General features: G+C 40.0%; 2 protein-coding genes across 14 annotated transcripts; one reads left to right on the top strand and one right to left on the bottom strand.

Annotated features, from left to right (window-relative positions):
* The first annotated feature begins 4771 nt into the window (after positions 1-4771).
* On the top strand, positions 4772-7343 carry LOC112283162 (uncharacterized). Of its 9 annotated transcripts, none has more exons than XM_090251212.1 (4): positions 4772-4866; positions 5113-5826; positions 6223-6426; positions 6742-7343. In XM_090251212.1, the coding sequence occupies exons 2-3, from the start codon at positions 5343-5345 to the stop codon at positions 6408-6410; spliced, it is 672 nt and encodes a 223-aa protein (XP_090107338.1). In that variant the 5' UTR covers positions 4772-4866; positions 5113-5342; the 3' UTR covers positions 6411-6426; positions 6742-7343. The 9 variants fall into 9 exon arrangements, with proteins under 9 accessions (XP_090107338.1, XP_024377306.1, XP_090107337.1 ...); XM_024521538.3 differs by having other exon boundaries at positions 4772-4973; positions 6742-6863; XM_090251211.1 differs by lacking the exon at positions 6742-7343 and having other exon boundaries at positions 5203-5826; positions 6223-6734.
* A 1680-nt stretch (positions 7344-9023) lies between these two features.
* LOC112283811 (ADP-ribosylation factor GTPase-activating protein AGD3) lies at positions 9024-17488 on the bottom strand. Of its 5 annotated transcripts, none has more exons than XM_090251207.1 (21): positions 17187-17488; positions 16450-16701; positions 15832-15908; positions 15585-15685; positions 15347-15417; positions 15083-15145; positions 14797-14841; positions 14434-14499; positions 14044-14091; positions 13709-13804; positions 13410-13451; positions 12841-13050; positions 12588-12719; positions 12301-12426; positions 12115-12201; positions 11710-11922; positions 11276-11412; positions 11065-11167; positions 10127-10677; positions 9847-9995; positions 9024-9478 (listed from the first exon to the last, which is right to left on the bottom strand). In XM_090251207.1, exons 2-20 carry the CDS (start codon positions 16492-16494, stop codon positions 9875-9877), a joined length of 2334 nt encoding a protein of 777 aa, XP_090107333.1. In that variant the 5' UTR covers positions 16495-16701; positions 17187-17488; the 3' UTR covers positions 9024-9478; positions 9847-9874. The 5 variants fall into 5 exon arrangements, with proteins under 5 accessions (XP_090107333.1, XP_090107334.1, XP_024378780.1 ...); XM_090251208.1 differs by having other exon boundaries at positions 16986-17213; XM_024523012.3 differs by lacking the exon at positions 9024-9478 and having other exon boundaries at positions 9605-9995.
* Positions 17489-18399: the final 911 nt, after the last annotated feature.

The following is an 18399-nucleotide window of genomic DNA, read 5'->3' as shown; positions in this document are numbered from 1 at the left end:
TGATGGATTCAGTACTATCTGCGTGAGTTCATGGAATCTTGGCAGTTGCTCCAAGTGCTATTCTAAGAAGTTACCAAAAGTAGCTAGAAATTAAGAAGCGGCAGTTACATATTTGGTATTTCTTCTACTCACTGTGTATGAGCAGCTGTGTTTATGTAGCACACCAATAGTGCTTCACTGCTGTTCAATCACTTCTTGCCTTGAAAACGCTGAGTTGGTGTTGAAGATGTGGAGATGGTGCAGGTGATGCCAGATTGGGAGACTCTGGCACCACGAAGCTGGAAACATGTCCATGAGCACATGCGGCAACAACAAAGCTCATAGTGTACTATTCCAACTGTTGCATATTTGATTTGTATTCATTTTCAAGCCTATAGTTGCATCTTTGAGGTTGATATAGCTAAGGTTATTTTTGTACTTGGCTGATATGTAACAATTGTCAATGAACTGCACATAGTTTTAAAATATCTTAAATTAAGTTCTGTTGCATTTCATAAATGTTATTTTTATTTAGTAAAAATTATTTCTTAATGTCAACATTCAGTCTTTTTTTGTAAAACATAAATAAATTTTTACAAGAAATAATTTTATCCCAAGAATATGATTTTAAAAAATAAATCATCATTATCACTTTAACATATAATTATTTTTAGCCATTTTTAAATATAAAATATCATTTTAAAATTTATTCCATTAAATTTTGTATATATTCCATAACATAATTTAAATACAGTTGTAATAATATATTTCCTTCATTGGTTAATATCTTGTGTTTAAGAAAAAAAAATAATTATCAAAGGTGGTGTTGGACCAAAATCTTATGAGCTGATCTCAAGCGGCATTACAGAGTTAGCTTCTGTTTATATTAAAAGCCTTGTTGTGAATTTGAATTAAGTAGTTGATATAATATTAAGCCATGAGATTATCAAACTTTACAAATGGAAATGACTTCTAATTGTTAGCATTTATGTGAAGTTGAGTGGAAGTATTATTGTGTGATGTGAATATAAGCTCACAAATGCACTATACTTTTGGCTGTAGAAGGGTTTCAACTTATCCCAAAGTTGTATTTACAATCCAAAAATGATATATAAGGTGTTTAAAAACACCTTTTTGACAATCTTAAACTACCTAAGCAAGCACTTAAATATTTTAAGTAAACCTTATCAATCCTAAAAAAATCTTGCATATATCTTATCCAATTCTAATTCATCCAAATAAACCTTAAATAATTTAGAATGATCCTTATTAAATACTAATCAATTTTTTATTAAATTCTAATAAATTCTAATGGAATCCTAAGAAAATCCTAATTAAATAATAAAAATTTTAAATCAAATTTCAATTAAATATTAATTAAATCCTAATTAAATTTCAACAAATCTTGATGGGATATTTAAAATAAACCCTTATTAAAGTCTAAAAAAGCTCTAAGACAATTCTAATTGGATCCTAAGAATTCATAACCAAATACTAAATAAATATTAAATAAAACCTAACAGATTCTGATAAAATTCTAATAATAATCTCAAAAAATCTTAAATAATTTTAAAATAAACCAAAATAAAACCTTATTGAAATTCTAGTTAATTTGTAAGAAATTATAGTTAAATTTTAATCAAAGTCTAATTAAATCTTAAAAAATTCTAAATTAGATCCTTTAGCAAACTGAAAATCTTAGTCATTAGCAAGTTAACCATTTATCTTGATTCAAATTTTGCATACTTCTCAAAATCTTAGTTGATAACAACCACACAAAATTTGAAGAAAACTGGATAAATAAATTGGGAGAAAAAGCACCTAATTTGCTCAAGTATTGGCATTTTTCTTCTCTAATCTTGATGTCTATATTCCAGCATATATATATATATATATATATATATATTTGTAATGTTCACTTGTTCTCAGAATCTCCAAATTAAATAAACTTATAGTTTTTTAAAAAAGCTGGTTTTATTCAACTAGAAAATTCTTTAAAATCATAGAAACCCTTTCTAACTCTCAAATTCCAACTCTCAAGATCCTACCTCACTTGGAATTTTATAGCTTTTAATCTAACCATTTTTATTAAATTTAAATTTATTATACACATACAATGCAACTATATTTTCAAATCTATAAAGTTTAAATCATATATTTTCTATAAGACTCACACAATTTTTTCAAATATAAATACTTTTTTATTTCACAAAAGTCAAAGTCATCCAAAACAATCATAATTTTTTAAGGTTCTTACAAAGTCATTACATATTCAAGTCATCCCAAATTAATTTTCAAAAATTCCTATCATATTTGCTTTGTAAACCAACTCTTTGATAAACAAAAGAACTCTCTCTTTGCCATGGGTCCATGTTTTTGTGCCATAGGCTTTGTTTGCAACCTTGATTCACAACCAAACTTCTTTGGGTAATAATCTAAGGATTTTTTAGATAAATTTTGCTAAAAACTATCCTTTATCTTAATCTATAGATGCTTGCAGTATCATTTTTTTCGAATCTACCGTATTTTCTCTTATTTATGGTCATAAAAAAATAAGTAGAAATTTTTTTAATAATAAATTCACCATTGGCTAAAATTTTTGTTACTATTGAATATTTTGCTTATGATTTCAAAAATAAATATCTATTATATTTTTAATAAATTATTTTTTTAAATTATTGGTATTCATGTATTTTTTTTACCAAATAGACATAATACAATATCCCAACATTGAGCAATCTCCAGGAATTTTCATACGCAAAGGAATCACATTAGAACTTGAAAGTGAAATCAATGACCATGTTAAGAAGAGGCTTCTTGGCAATAAGATTATTGTACATCCTCTAAAGTCAAAGACCAGGACGATCGATGCCTGCTCTCCAGCCCCAACCCGACCCGGTCCCGATCCGACCCGACCCCAACCCGACCCGGTCCGACCCAACATCCACCAACCAACCACATGACCCTCCCTCCCCCCGAGACGGACGGATAAGATCATTCATCCACCAAGTCATCCACCTCTTATTGTCGAGATTCATCCATTCGGCATCCATTTTCCATCCATGGGGGGTGCCAGGGCAGACCACGTTACAGGCAGACTCCTCTTGCGCCTGCCTGCCTGCCTTGATGCCCTGCTTCCTTGCCTTCCTGCCTCGTGGACCACGTCAAGCTCCTCCCTCCGGGGCCCTGGTTTGGTCTGCGTGAGCTGGTAACCAAGCGAGACAGTGCAGCAATGGAGTGGAGTGGGATGGGATCATGACTCATGACGTCATGGCAGCCGAACTCAACTCATCTCCGGAAGGGGGGGGGGGGTCACAAAGTGAGACAATGGATAGTAGGATAAGAACAGAAATCTTTAGAAATAGATTGTAAACATTTATTGAATCCAATATCCCATCTGTCACAGTGTTAATTGTTTTTAAACCACAAGTTTTCATAAACAAATCTAGAGTTTTTTTTTTAAAATATTTTATCTGTACAATTCTCCTTATCTATTTGCCTACCACATGGATACTTAGAGATTTATTTTCCTCTTGTTTGTTCACACTTTTTGCGATCTTTTTTACTGAAGAAGCTTCATAGCTGATTTTTAGAAGGCACATAGCAAATAAATACATCCATGAGCTTGCCATCTCCTTGAGCTGTATCTATGGAGATTTTTTTCCTGCTTTGATAAGACAAATGATCTATATGTTCAAAGTAATATAATTACCCACATATTTAAAACAGGTTTGAAGGTGAACCCGAAATCCTAACCATCAACCCATGACTGCACTAAAACGCGGCAAACACAGTTTCGAGGGCTCTCGAAATTTCCTTCGCCGCTGATGTTTCTGCGCTTTCACCGACAGCTGTGCTGCAGCGGGGTCCCGGCGACGGATGACGAAGACCTGTTGGCAACAGTCTCAACAGTGATCATATCGTCACCGATCGAACACGATCAACTGTTTCGAAGAGTAGACTTAACGCTTAAGCTGCAGGAGAGTGAATTCGAGGTGGTCTTGGGAAGTCCGTCAAGGTCTCGATGAAGAAGAAGTAGAAGACGAGGAGGAGGATGAGGTAGAGAATGGCAGTGGTGACCATGTTTCCCAAATCCCCACGTCGTCAACACAAACATACCCAATCCAACTCCGCGAGCTGTAAAGATTCCACCGCGGCTTTCAGAGGCATTCGTTTCATCGCCTTGATTCCAGTCTGGGTAAATCCAGGGGAGAGGATAGGGATACTGTCGGTTTCGGCGATCTCGAGTTGAACGGAAGCTCAAGAGTTGCTTTGTGTAGGGCTTACGGACCCCAAAATTTTGAAGAGAACAAAAGCGTGCGAGAAGTCTGAAAAGCCTTGAGAATCATGTGCCGTCTGGTTTATCCCTGATGAACAGCAGCCTTCATGATCCTGGACTGTCTCCAGCAAGAGCGTTGTTAGACGACAGTCCACCCTACGCAAGAGCAGGAAGCTCGGGAGGAGGGAAAGCTAGAGAGCTATTGGGAGAGACTGCCGACCCCACGGCCTGATTGCTGCAACTTTTTCACTTCTTTATTCCTCCATCTGTCACAGTTTTCAACCAGACCTCTCTCTGAACTGGTCCGCAAGCCTCCAACGTACTATCATTATTCTCCATGTATCAAATCATGGCCACAGGAATCCGTTATTTTTATTTTTTTTATTTTTTATATAACGATATGAAGTCAGCGTGGGCGACAGGTGTGGAGGGGCTGGCGACATTCATTGGTCGACAATTTTTATCCTTTGTTTATAAACATGCCGTCGATTGTTTAATGTTGAATCAGCTGCCCATCTGTTGATGGGTACCGGGGTGTGTTGGTTGTGATCTTGGAGAGGGGTAGATCGTACTGCATTGCGATGTTTTTGGTGCCTGAGACGGAGAAGGTGAGTGTTGGAAGCAGGTTGTGCATTGTTGGAGGTTTGCAGCGTGATGAACAAACTCAACTGTTAACCGATACCGCTCAGTGTCGCTACGATGCACAGATTTTTTGGTGAGCAAATGGAGCATCGATGCTTGGTTCAGAGTTCCTTTGGTAGCGTATACTTTGTGAAATTTCCAGTGCAGTTTAGCTTGACTAGCAGGTAATTCTTGCAGTGTGGAGTCTCATCTGGATTTGAAGGTTTTGACAGTGTCGACGGCTCCTTGCGGATGGTTGGGGTTCAGCGTCGGAAAGTTCCTTTGGAGTGATTCTGATCTATGGTTCGTGGGGATTAAAGCAGTAGCTGGAGGACGAGACGACGTCATGAACAGCTGGAATTCAGAATCTTAACTGAGATTCTTGCAATAGATTATCACCTCTCAGGAGTGGAGGTGTGGTGTGGAGGCAGCAGGAAGTGCGATCTTGCTTCTGAACATCAGTATGACCCATGAATATATTGTCTGGGGCTGCGGGCATGGCCAGAACGCGACGGCAATTTTGCTCTTGATGGTGGCTATGGCGTGCATGGGTGTTCCAGTGACGGCTCAAGTTCCATCTCCAAGCATACCTCCAGAGTCGCCCAGCCCGCCTGTGACTTGTAACTTTGCAAACACCTCAACAATCTCGAGTAATTGGTGCAATTATAACGAACAGTCCAGCACGGAATCGCTGACTCTAGGGTGTAAAAGTTTCTTGACGAATTCTAGTGTGCCCGCTCCGAGTACAGAGTGCTGCCAAGGTTTTAACAGCATCGCAAACAAAAGCACCGCTTGCATATGCATGGCGACGTTCTACCCCCCTGCAACTCATAATATGACCCGGCAGTTGGAACTTCCTAGGCTGTGTGGTTTGAAAACTGATCTGTGCGGACAGTGCCCGACATTTCTCGTGTCACGCTCGAACGCAACTGCTTCTCCATATACTGGTGAGTGTTTTTTTCTGATTGATTGTAGTTCTCTCAGTGGAGGTGAAACAGATTGTGAAGTTACTTTCAGGGGTTCGCTTCTCGCTCGTTTCATCTCACTTCCACAGCTCACTTCGCAATTTACACATCGTTTATCAGCCCCTTTCTACGATTCGTTGCGCCTTGGTGCTTTTATCGGCCTAGTAATCGAGGTCTTCGAATGAAAATTTCCTCGCAGAACGAACAGAAAAGCTTACATTTACGGAAGGTTCAATATATAGAACAGTTACAAATGTGCTACGTAAAGTCTTCACCTGGAAATAAACCCACCAGTGGAGAGGTTCTTAGTATCATTGTTTCGACTCTTTGCTGAATTGGTTGTCTGTTAATAAACCTGTTTGATATATGTTGGCGAAGCGGACGCACCCAACTCGGCAGGAAGATCAGTGGCTTCGACAGTGGGAGCCATTTCACTTGCGGTAGTGTTCGGATTGCTTCTGGTGGGTGGCATCATCACGATGATCATAGTATTCATCAAGAAACGGAGAGCGAAGAAGAATCCTCCTGGAATTTTTGAAGCTCCTCCACCTGGGGGAGCATTTTAGCGATTCGATGCATGAGGTAATGCTCTCGAAGTGCACTTCGTCATTTGAATGACATACACCGAGCTGTTGCGTCTGCACGAGTGTAAATATGTTCTGAAAGATTTTATTTCTGCGTATGAGAGAGTTTCTCGCCAAGAGCCCATAGCGACTAAATTTAGCTTATGAACTATTTGCACGTCGCTTAATTAGTCGTCGTGGATTCACAGTAAGCATGTGATACTGCTAGATTCCACTTAGTTCTCAATCACCCGGATTCTTTTCACATGAGAGTGTGCATCCTCTTATGAGACGGCAATGTAATGGCTCAGACCCATTTTTGCACTATTTGCAGCATTTGGATCGTATATTGTGGAGATTCATCTCATAATCCTCACGACCTTCACGTCTGTCGGTCAATCAACCCCGTCATTTCTCCTGTCGACAATACAAGCGAAACTCTTTACTCTTGCCTTTCGACATTCTGCACTTGTCTACGATTGAGATGATGATTGATTTTTTCTCGCTGAAGTCATCTTTGAGTGGTTCCTTCCCAAGCCTGCAAAATGCAAATGACTTTGACATCATCTTGCGGTTGGTTCATTGATTCCAGAACCCTAAATTGTCACCAAAGTTCTCGCCTTTGCGGGTCGTATGCTGAAAGGGATACTCTTCGTTCACTTATTCCTGCCTCTCATACTCAGATCCCCCTCATGTTTGTCCAAGTCCGCTGCTCCGCGCCGCAGCCACCATGGTCTCTAATCATAGTGAGAAAAGAAAAGATAATAGAAAAAGGAAAAGAGTGAGTCAGACAAGTGAAGGAAAGAGATTAGCAATTTATGTGTTACTTCATACATACATACATACATACATACATACATTTCTTAATAGCACAACTTGGTGTTCAAGAGAATTTGGTTTTTAAAATTCAAAATTCATTTTTTGATATTGAAGTCATTTAATCCTAAGAATTAATAGTAAATATAATATTATATGTTATTTTATTTACCAACATCAAGCATTTAAAATTTTATTTGTTTTTTATTTTTTATTCTGGAATAAATAATGTCAATTTTCTTAAAAAATAATCATGTCTTTTATTTCGGTCCTTGAAAGTTTTATCAAAAATATTATATTGTTATGTGTTTTTAAGACTTAAACCTTTAGACCTAGAGATGTGTTAATACTTAACTATTAGATTCATATGTTAGACTTCTTTGGCTACTATATTAGTCTTAAAAACAAATCAAATAGTTTGATCAACTTGTTAAAATAAATAAATTAAAAATAACATACATACATACATACATACATAATCAACAAATAGGCAAGATTAAAATACTGAAAATTACTTTTCAGTATTTTCAGAACACCAAATGACACACCTTGGAATGCAAAACAAACAAATTATAAAGCCTTTTTCCCTCGAAATATTAGTTTTGAAAATGATCTAGAAAACTGGTTTTAAGCCACAATTCCTAAGTACAGACAATGTGTGAAAGAATTTACATTATAATTTGCACAATTTGCTAAACCCATTTTTGGATAATTCTTAAAGAAGAGAAGAAGGTAAGAAAGAATAGTACGAAAAAGATGGAAGGTGAATCAAAAAACTTGCGGTGTGCACATCAGGGACAAGCAACTAATCCCTCAGAAGCTCTGCTAAATTCAAGTGTTGACAAGACATGGTGAGTCTCATCAAAGATACCAAAATCAAATCTAGTACATGCGACAAAACAATTCAAAATCTAATCTTCTTAATGTTCTCACAACTAACTTCATGTACAAGCTGTGCAAACTCCAATCTACTGGCACTCGACCATCTTCATCATACACAGTTCATTAAAACTAATTAAAACTAACTTAAACCGGTGACAAACATGTTGTCGAGAAATTCAAGTCTATCCTCACCTGTGCTTGAAGTCAGTCCATGCGTGTGAAGCCATGTGCGTCCACCACAGTTTTACAGTGACCCTGAACAGCCAAGTGGGACTGCAGGCCATGGACCTCTGGGAAGCTGCATAACGGAAGAAGATGCTACATATCAATTAGTTTGGAAGGAATCATGTGACAGAATTCTACTTGAATTTGACAGAAGTTGGTTTCGGTACAATTCGGTCAGCTACTAAGTTTCCAAATCACTAATCTTATTGGTGGGAATTGAGGTCAGTAACTTGCAGTGCTGTTGTGAGTGTGGCAGAAGTTACTATAAAGCCGCGGTAGCTGCTAGAGAGTGAGAGTGGTTGGCTGAGCCTTGAAGGCCGAGAGTATTGTAGCTATCCAGGGAGCCTCATACTGGTATGAAACTCCCAGGATTTGCAGAGCTAGAGTTAACCCGCAAGTTGGTAGTCTGACCTTGTGAACTCGAAAGAGTTCCAGAGTCAAGTCCATGATGTTCCGCTTGGTGTTGTTTACTGTACTACTCGGGGCATGGGGGTACACCACACAGACAACGGGCATAATTGTATACTCCGGGATTTTCTACTGTTCTGTCGGTGTGTTACACCGCATTTATGAGGATAGTGAGGATTTGAAGGAGCATGATTTTCGTAAATGTGATTGGGATGAAGATGGGTTTCGATATAATGATTTGGAGGGTTAGGATAAATTCGAGAAAGGAGAAATTTTCACACATGATTCCTGTGCACTTCAGAAATGTCAAATTCCTTCGTTTCCCTCACTAATTGTACATGCAAGAGGTTTGAAAGGCTACACAGCGGTGTTTTAGGAGTTAAAACATGCCGCCGTTGCCTACAAACGATTGTGCGTTCCTGCTCTTGTTTGACTACAGTGGCGGCACCACCGACTCTGGCACCACAATTAACCGGACACAGACAACCGCACGCACACTAGTGCGTGAGAAATTCTGTGAGGCTACAAGCCACCCGACATCTGAATCCGACTTCCACTTTTTAGACACCAGCTTTTATCTCACCACCGCAAGCTGAATTGGTGCGCCCACCATGACGTTGAATTTTTAGAGCGATGCCGGCGCGGGGCTTCCCCTTTCTAGTTACAATGTTCCAATCATGCAAGAACACATGTTGCTTGGCTTTCCCCTCACCTTTAGCCCTCCAATACATGGCAACGTCCTGCGACAAAGATTTCGCGCCAAATATGACAATGTACATCAGCAAATTAAGTACTTTCCGGACCAATATTCCTGACGAATTTGACAACTCAGCTTATCTCCACGAGTTTACGAGATAGTGGAGATCTTTAGTGCACAAGGAACTTCACCACCGTGAGATCCGAACTTGCAGTACTCAAAATGAGCAGCGATTTCACCGACTCAAGTTGTTGACATATTTTGATGTTAATTAGCAGAAGAAACCACCTGCTTCCACTCTCTACTTATGCTGACGTAATGGGAAGATAAAACGGTAGAACAAGAATGCAAACTACCCAAACAAACTAGCCTTACAGGTGCTAGGAAACAAGTTGATGTTGAGATTTATACACAAAGCAACTCAGGCACAAATGTGGTGTCATCTACTGGTTTCAGAAAGCATTATGAACAATTCTTCATCCGTGATAGCACCTAGCTTCTCCACTGCACACTCCAGCGGAGTTTTTCCCTCTTTGTCTACGGCACCCGCCTTCGCCCCTCTGCGGACCAGCGAGTTTATCAGAAATACAGCTCCGCAAAACTCTACTTTTGATGGTTTTCACATCCCGTGACATGATTTACGGGTTAAATAGTAAAGAACAGTTTTCACACATGCAGTTGAGAAAATTACCTTGTGAGCAGGAGCTTTGCACACGAATTGTTGCCGCACAAGACACAGTGATGAAGAGGAGTTCGACCCAGGGTATCCACACAATTGATTTGCGCCCCGTATTGAAGTAGCAGCTCGATCAGGCTAATATCTCCGATTTGGCAGGCAACATGGAGCAAACTGCAGCCCCGCAAATCTTTCTCATCAATCCCTCCGCTGCCTGCTGCATCAGGACTTCTCGAAACAGGGCTTAAAGCTCCTGAACGGGACCCCGGATCGTCTGGAGAAGACAATAGTGAAGGTACGCTCCAGTTCCTGCGACCACTCTGAGAGGCACTGAGAGAGTTCTTTCGTAAGAGAGCTCCAGCGAGGCTTGCAAGTGGAGACGACCACGAAGACTCGGTACCACCCATTACTTGCTCGAAGGTTGTGTTGGCGTTAGCATCAGCAGTGATAAGAAGACGAAGAGCAAGCTGCACTTTTTTGTTCTGGACAGCATCCCAGATCTGCCGTGTCACTGACGGGCCTCGAGAATCCACCTTCAACTTTTGGACAAATTTTTTCTCCACATACTGCATGTGAACCAACATGGCAACCATCAGATGAAGTTTCACCTCTGAAGCTGGTTGCATGAGCGTATGTCAAGGCTAAATATAAAAAATAAAAATAAAACCAAGAGGCCAGAAAATCAGATGACACAGACGACAAACCAGAGTACTCTTAAACCTCTTGCTATGCAAGGCTTAAGATGGGACGAAGTCTCTCCTGCTGGCCTAAGGATTCTACCTGTTGTGCCAATTGGGTGCTTTCAACTAGAGTGCCGAAATCAAATAAATCTGATAGGATACTATACATCACTGACGCAACTTCTTAGCATGATGGAAGAGAACCCACACTAATGTCTTTATACTCAAAAAAACTGGATTACCTCTCAATTCTGAGAGTGGATAGGCACTGACCTTTGCATTGATAAATCTTTCTTTGATAGGTATGGGGTCTCTAGGTCTTGGCCTTGCTCTGCTAGCACTTAAAACGCCCGATTGTCCCTCGTCATTAACGTTTCTGAAAATAAATTTACCAGTCATATGTAAGTTGGAAATACGAATTGTCCACAAGCATTTGCAAAGTCAAAGGCTATCAATGGAAACGGGTATCAACACATGTACAAACCTCTCACTTGACTCCTCTGAGGACTTGGGATTCAAAAGCTCTTCCCATATAGAATTAGCGTAGGAGTTTCCGACAGATTGAAAATAGCTCATTACAGAAGGCTCCCAAACTTTGACATCTAACGTCAACGAACGGACCTGCAAAATAGATACGACGGAGCTTAATTGTCACAATAATAGTTTTGAATTTAGCGAGGAGCTGATTAAAACTGTTCTACAAAGATTGATAGTGGCGCATACGAAGGGAACAAGACAACGAGAACTTTTTTGTCACAAACGTTATAAATCTGCAGGACAGTGACACAGACATACTTCAAGACCAAAGTAGCATTAAAAAGTATGAGAGCCTCAAGATAGGACATTCATGTCGGAGACCCTCAATTTTCCTTTGGACTCCTGTATACTATTAAAAAGGTGCAGAAGCGTGCTTCCTACCTTAGAAATCTGAACGCTCATGTTTCTGTGTACTCCTGAGCACTCAATACACAGAAGAATCCCAAGATTCAGCGAAGCCCAATCGGGATCAGCAGCACCGCAGTCGGCACAAGCATCATTTCCTTTCACCTTGCGTAAAACGTCAAGGGGTCTTTCATGCCCAGATTGATCACTAGCGCCACTTCTTGATACATCTGAATCTTCGCCATCAACCTACAAGAAAATTGCACTCATCGAACGGTTGTTACTGAAAGAACACCGTAGACCCGCTAATTATAATTAAGAATTTGCCCCTCCACGAGCTTATATTACAACGAAGCCACATAGTCCTGGCATTGAATTGACAAGGATAGTGGGTCCATCCGCAGGTAAATCAAAACGAACATTGCCAACCTATCTTTATACCTGCTCAGATATTTGATTGTTTAAAAGCGACGAAATCACCCCTGTAATTTTGTCCATCCAATCCATTCTGTCAATGGCATTTTCTGCCTGCAAATAAAAGTTTATCAGCAACGCAATAAAAATATCAGCTTCAGCAGGTCTTCAATCTTCCGATAGAAAATGTGCCAGATGAGGATAGGTGAGAACCTGGAGGGTATAACTTTTAGCTGGAGAAATAATCCGAAAGCAGAAACGAAGATCTGATTGTTCTGCGTCTATCTTGATTGTAGACGTCAGCAGATTCACAGTGTGATGTGCTACATTTTTCTCGTCCTAAGGCAGCACAAAATGAGTAAGTCTTTGATGATAACCAGAAAAGAATTCACCGTATCTCTTTGATGATATCTGATTGTTCTGTGTCTATCTTGATTATAGACGTCATCAGAAAAGAATTCACCGTGTCTCTCTCAACCTAGTATAAAATATCAACTTACTGTAGGCTTGCCCCACTGTTTCCGATAATAATACAGCATTCCTCTGCTATCCAACACAAAAAACCTCCGCTTCCAGTCACCTCGCAAATTTGTTGAACGCTTTAACAGGTATCCCTGCTTAAGAGTCTGGATCTGCGAGGAGGAATCCCAAAATGATTATTACGCTTCAACACTACTGTTGAAGAACGCATAGTTCAAACTGCACCACTAGTAACCTGTTCACAGTGTTTCATTAGGCTGACTAGAGAAATACCTGCCCTTTTGGGGTCGATTGCATGACTGCCTCAATCATCTTATGTGAACTGCGGCCAACACCTTGAATACCATCTCCAGAAGAGCTGTCAAAATCAATCGACCTTTGGCTCTCTCTCTCAACTTCCTGCCTGTACTCCTGCATACGATCTGCAAGTGCTGCTTGCTCGTAGTTGGCCCTTTCTCTGGACTGTTGAGCATATGTTAACACCTGCCCCGTTCATCACCCATGCTTCCCACTTTAATCGAAGTTCTTTAACTTACAGACGACCATTCAGTTTTTGTCATGAATCTAAAACACTTCATCTCTCTAAACGGAAAACTAAATCGTAAAATAATTCGAAACAAAACAGTACGCGGCACTAATACCACGCTTGGTGCAACCCAACTCCGTTGCTGTTGGAAATCCATACAGGCTTCCATCAATCATACAATTCTTTAGTACAAAATTTAGATGTGCATTACTAAAATCAGGTTATGCACTCCTTTCAACAAATACAACAGATTGAACACGGATAGTTAGTGCATCAAGTCTCAATATGAGATCAATTTGTTTGAGTGATCGCTTACCTGATGGATGTAAGGTTCCATTTGATGTAGCAACTCATAGCCCTGCACCATATTGGCATTTTCTCGTGAAAGTTAAAGGAGCTCAATGTCCTGACAATAGGTCTTGGAGTTTTACAAAATGTCTATAACAGAAAAGAGATATACAATACCCTCAGATAGTAAATTTCAACAAGGAAAATGATGAATTAACTTGGAGATAGACGATCGCTAAAACTCTAAGTGCTTACAATAAGAAAGCAGGATGATGAATCATTTCAAAAAGACTCTATCTAAATCAAGGCAGACTGTCTCATGTTTACCTGCTTGAAGTACCTGAGATGTGCATCCATTGTACCACTCACGGCTTCAAGGAACTCGAACTTCTTTTTTGCCTCACTATTGGTAAGTGCTGTCATCTGCAACATTGAGCTTTTGGTTTGAATTGACAAAAGCTGTGTCATGCATGCATGCTCGCTTTTACCAATAATTTCCTACTTTTCTCATAAAACCAACTTAAAAGCTAGAAACATAACCCTAACCCACTAACACCACATTGGAGGACCCAATACAGGATTGGCATCAAAGAAACCATGAGATAGCATTTCAATTAATATTGCGCGAGATATAATCAACAAGGTAACTATCATTCACTTACCAAATTGAATCGAGCCTGCTCAAATTGTGATTTTGCATTCCGCAAGTCCTGGAAAAAAGATGATAATCATAACATCGTACCAGCGTTGAATGATAAAATATTAGCAGGTTTGATTTCAGCCTAGACTTAAACCTTCAAAGAACTTACATGGCCATATCGCACAATATATAAGCCTGACGGATGGTTAATGTAAGATTCCAGGAAAAGAAGCAAAAAATGGGCCCATCACAAGTCAACTCATGACTTGGAAGATATTACAGCGTCGCTTGCCAATGTGCAAAAGTTTGTCTACACAATAACGACCAAATGCTTTCACTAGTTCCCCTTGAAAGTATGAGCATGGCTTTCAAAGTTACAAAAAAATATACAACTTCGGAAAAGAAAACGAACCTCCTCAAACTCCGCCACTATTTCTGGCTTAGCATCCTTCTTCAAGGCCAAGAACTTCTCTCGCACCTGTTCATCAATCGTCATAGTTGTATTTTAGTCATAGAGGAATAGCGTGTAATGAGCTCACAACACCATAACACCTCTTATCAAAGTGTGAAATGTGACCCTAACAAATCCTACAGAGATGAACCAGTATAAGCAATCCTTATGCAACAAAACATCTTTTTATTTAAGAACAAGAAGTTATCCTTCAGTAGATGCCCTGTAGGAATAAATTCGTATATAAACAAGAGGGAAAAGCAGACGGTGCAAAATTGAAGCAACAAGTTTGTCCAAAAACGGTAAAAGAAATATGAACATTACCTGATCATAGTGCATGTTGGCTTTGTCAAATCGTTTTCTTACTTCCTGCACGCATTGCATGCAAATGAGAACATGAGGCGAGTAAATAGATGGTAACTACCCACAGCAGATCTTCCTTGAAAGCCCCGCATGAGAAATATAGACACGTGATACTAGTTCATCTCCAAGTGAATGGTGGCTATAACATCCATGATGCTAATCAATGGCTGAAACATGACAGCTGCAAAATTCTTACAATAGCTACTCTTACTAAGATGGAAGATTCTTCGACAAGAATAGGACGCACCTTGACATCTTGAAGATCGATGTTCACGAATTGTGTCAAACGGTCAACCAGCATGTGCTCCACCTACATGTGCAAAAAAGAGATTCTGAAACTCTAGACCTAACAATGAACATTATCACAATCACCTGCAACTCCAAGAGTGACGACTTGCCGCGATGCTAGGAACTTTAGACCAGGAATCATTGTAGGAAATGACCAAGGACTTAAAATATACAAACCATGCAAGCGAGTAGCAGAAGGAGAAGCACCCAAATCTCTGTGTACCTGTGAACGGAGGACTTCCTTATATGTCGCTATCTCCCTCAAAGCAATTGTGAATTTTGTCATCACAGGACCTGTTCAGAGTCTAACACGTAAGTGACTCGCCTTCAAACTTAGTCAGCGGTAAACACTGTCACGAACAACTCAATAATCAGCTGCACGAACGACGACATCGAAAGACGATAGAAATAATATTGCAGAATAATCCACGAACGACAGGATGCTAGTGCAGGATAGGGACCGCCAACAGCAACGCTGATTGGATCGTCATGGCCTCCACCAAAGGTCTCCACTGCATTTGCGAAGCTAATATCACCAGTATATGATTCATCGAGCCCCTCACTGCGTTTTGAAATGGAGAATGTCAAAAAATAAAAGAGGAAAGTATAGAAAACCCAATGTTGTTGACCACACTTTCCCCTATTTCACTGCTGAATGAATAGAAGAGCTAAACAAGCACATTCAAAAGCAGAAGTTAATGAAGATACGTGTATTTGCGGCACCCCTTGTGAAATCGTGTACACCTCTCCCTCAATGCCTCCGCACTTTCCTCAAGGGTCTGCAGCTATAATCCTCAATGTCCACAACAACTACTCAGGAGCTATATCGAGTATATTAAATGCATAAATTTGTTCTCAGCCACTATTCATGACAACCTGTATTCATTCCAAGGAAATTAAGCCTGCAAACAGACAGATGGACTTTATTCATGTCGCCTACTTTGCCTCCCCCTGGCTACTAAAAACCGCTCGACATTATACTAAGCAAACCACCAGGAGAGTACAGCTCATCCGGACAGAATGAACTTAAGCATTGTGAATATTCAAGCTTCGTAACAATGTTCACAAGCGAATTAAGAACATACAATTGGTTGAGAACATGAACGATCCTGATTGAAATAAGCCCCAATTATCTGTAAAATTATCTTTCCTGTCACACAGTATCCCTGGCACTCGCTTAAGTGATCATCATCGGTCGCAGACGCTATCTGTCTGAAAACCACGTAAGTAATATGCAGTGACTTTCGGCAGCTAAATGGCACCCTGATAGATCCATCATATCAATCTCAACCTCAATCTCACAGAAATGCAGAATAGTGCAAGTACCTGTTTCCTAAACATGGGCGAGTCATCCAGCTTGGTGAAATGCATGACTGCGGAATTTCCAAAATCTCGCAAAAAATGGGTTTGTAGGTCATGAGATGTGCGGTAGTAGGCACCTGAGTGTCCTTGCTAGTGGGATTTAATACTGAGGCTAAGTGACAGAAAAAACTTGACTAGCTTCAATAAAGAGCTTGCGTACTAGAAACTCGCTCGAAACCCTAGCAATTCCGCGCCCTTGCTCCTAATGCAGACTACCTGCAGCTCCAATTCCAAAGACAAAAATTACCACACGCGCATTCCAACCACTCTTCTCGGATACCAACCCCACACGACCCCCGACGGCATCCGAGTCCAATAATGAAGAATATTGCAAGATTCCAATGCCCCTCGATTCAATCACTCACAAAAAGCCTCATCCACTGCTGCTCGGCACCTCAGGCAGTCATTCAATTAAAACCCAAAAGAACTCGATTCACACACCCTGGCTCATAAACCTACGCCATGCCCTCACACTGGTCACCAGAAACGAAATATCATACCACCACCGTTTTAAGCGCAACCCACTTCAGAAAAAGTAGAAATAAACCATCGTCACCCCCGAGATCCAACCCCAATGACACCCAAATCAATGCATGCTTCCGTTGGCCTTCAAACTGCCCTTCCCAACATAATGCACACGAATGGCCACATCTAAAGCTCATGATCCAGTGCCCACAAGCAGGCGGCAAACGCGCCATCACCTATCGCAGAATTTGTCGTCTGCCTAAAGCAAGTCCCCTGTTTATTCCGGAATTCCAGCATTCAAACGCTCCCCAAATCCTTGAACTCCCTCGCCCTCCGCTCCTCTCAAGCCAGTTTCAAAAGATCGTAAGTGTAAAGTCCTCTGTGAGGCCCCAAAAATAGACGCTCACGTCGTCCGAAGAAGAAGCTATGATTGGCTCGATCAGAATAAGATCATTGATGTCGCAAGTTCCGAATGAATCGCGTGAGAATTGGCCCCTAATCTCAGCTCCTTACCCGCTTCGAAACCGACTCCTGTCACATCCTCAATTGCTCGCTGCGCTCGTGGTCTTGGCACAGATGCTTTTGTGGTTTTTGTTTGCAATTTTTTTCTTTTTTTCTGTTTTATCTTTCTTCAGATTAAATCAAATTAGATTATTACACCGACGTCGATGCGTCGCGCGGTGAATGGAATCTATCACATGTATCACCGCCTCTCTGATGAGCCGCTTTCACTACACTGGCGACCACTTTGTCTTCCAATTTTATGTTATGTTTTTTGAGACCTTATTTATTTATTTTGGATTTAAGTTGTGTCAAAATATTACCATATAAGAATATTATGATTAGGGGTTATCTATCTGATTGACATTTCAGAGGTAGCATAAAAATATGGTCCCAGGATTAAATGAGGATATCAATTTTAAATAATTTTGAAGTGTATGCTTATTATAATTCCTTCTCTTGTGTTACGATAATTTGTTGCGTTGATTACTAAAAAAAATTAAGAAGGGTTTATTGCATTCATGAAGTCTTTTTATTTGAAGTATTTAATTACAAGATTCTGGTTCTAAGGCCATTTTTTCAAACTCTTGCATTTATCCTAAGGTTCCAGTACAAGCACCCGAAGGTTCACAACACAGAATATTGCCATGACCTTTGAACAAAGAGCAAAGAATAACTGAACACAGCAAGTCAAAAACCAAGGCAAATCTCAACGCTCAAAAAAGTTGTATATATACATATATATACATATATATACATATATACATAAAAATATGAATGAAGTAAAGTTTGAGGCAATAACAAGGTCAAAGCACCAAGTTGCAGATTAGTTATTGAAAACACAGGATTTTCGCTTGTCCCCCTAAAATCCTTCCCACTAGTTTCCTTATTACACTCATGCTAAAAATAAATTAAGAACGTTACTTCTTCGGCTCCAAATTCAGCCCA

The sequence above is a fragment of the Physcomitrium patens genome, chromosome 6 (assembly GCF_059467195.1).
Source record: "Physcomitrium patens ecotype Gransden chromosome 6, ASM5946719v1, whole genome shotgun sequence".
NCBI classification, from domain to species: Eukaryota; Viridiplantae; Streptophyta; class Bryopsida; order Funariales; family Funariaceae; genus Physcomitrium; species Physcomitrium patens.
Note: the sequence above shows the minus strand (reverse complement) of the source record. Positions and strands in the feature narration are given on the sequence as shown.

Bases quoted from the DNA above. Each gene is read 5' to 3' on its own strand.
- LOC112283162 (XM_090251212.1), top strand. From the start codon at position 5,343: ATGACCCATGAATATATTGTCTGGGGCTGCGGGCATGGCCAGAACGCG. The intron at 5,827-6,222 runs GTGAGTGTTTTT...ATGTTGGCGAAG, and splicing joins AACTGCTTCTCCATATACTG to CGGACGCACCCAACTCGGCA.
- LOC112283811 (XM_090251207.1), bottom strand. From the start codon at position 16,494: ATGCATTTCACCAAGCTGGATGACTCGCCCATGTTTAGGAAACAG. The intron at 15,146-15,346 runs GTACACAGAGAT...TTGCACATGTAG, and splicing joins AGGAAGTCCTCCGTTCACAG to GTGGAGCACATGCTGGTTGA. The intron at 12,720-12,840 runs GTATTTCTCTAG...TCCTCCTCGCAG, and splicing joins AATCGACCCCAAAAGGGCAG to ATCCAGACTCTTAAGCAGGG.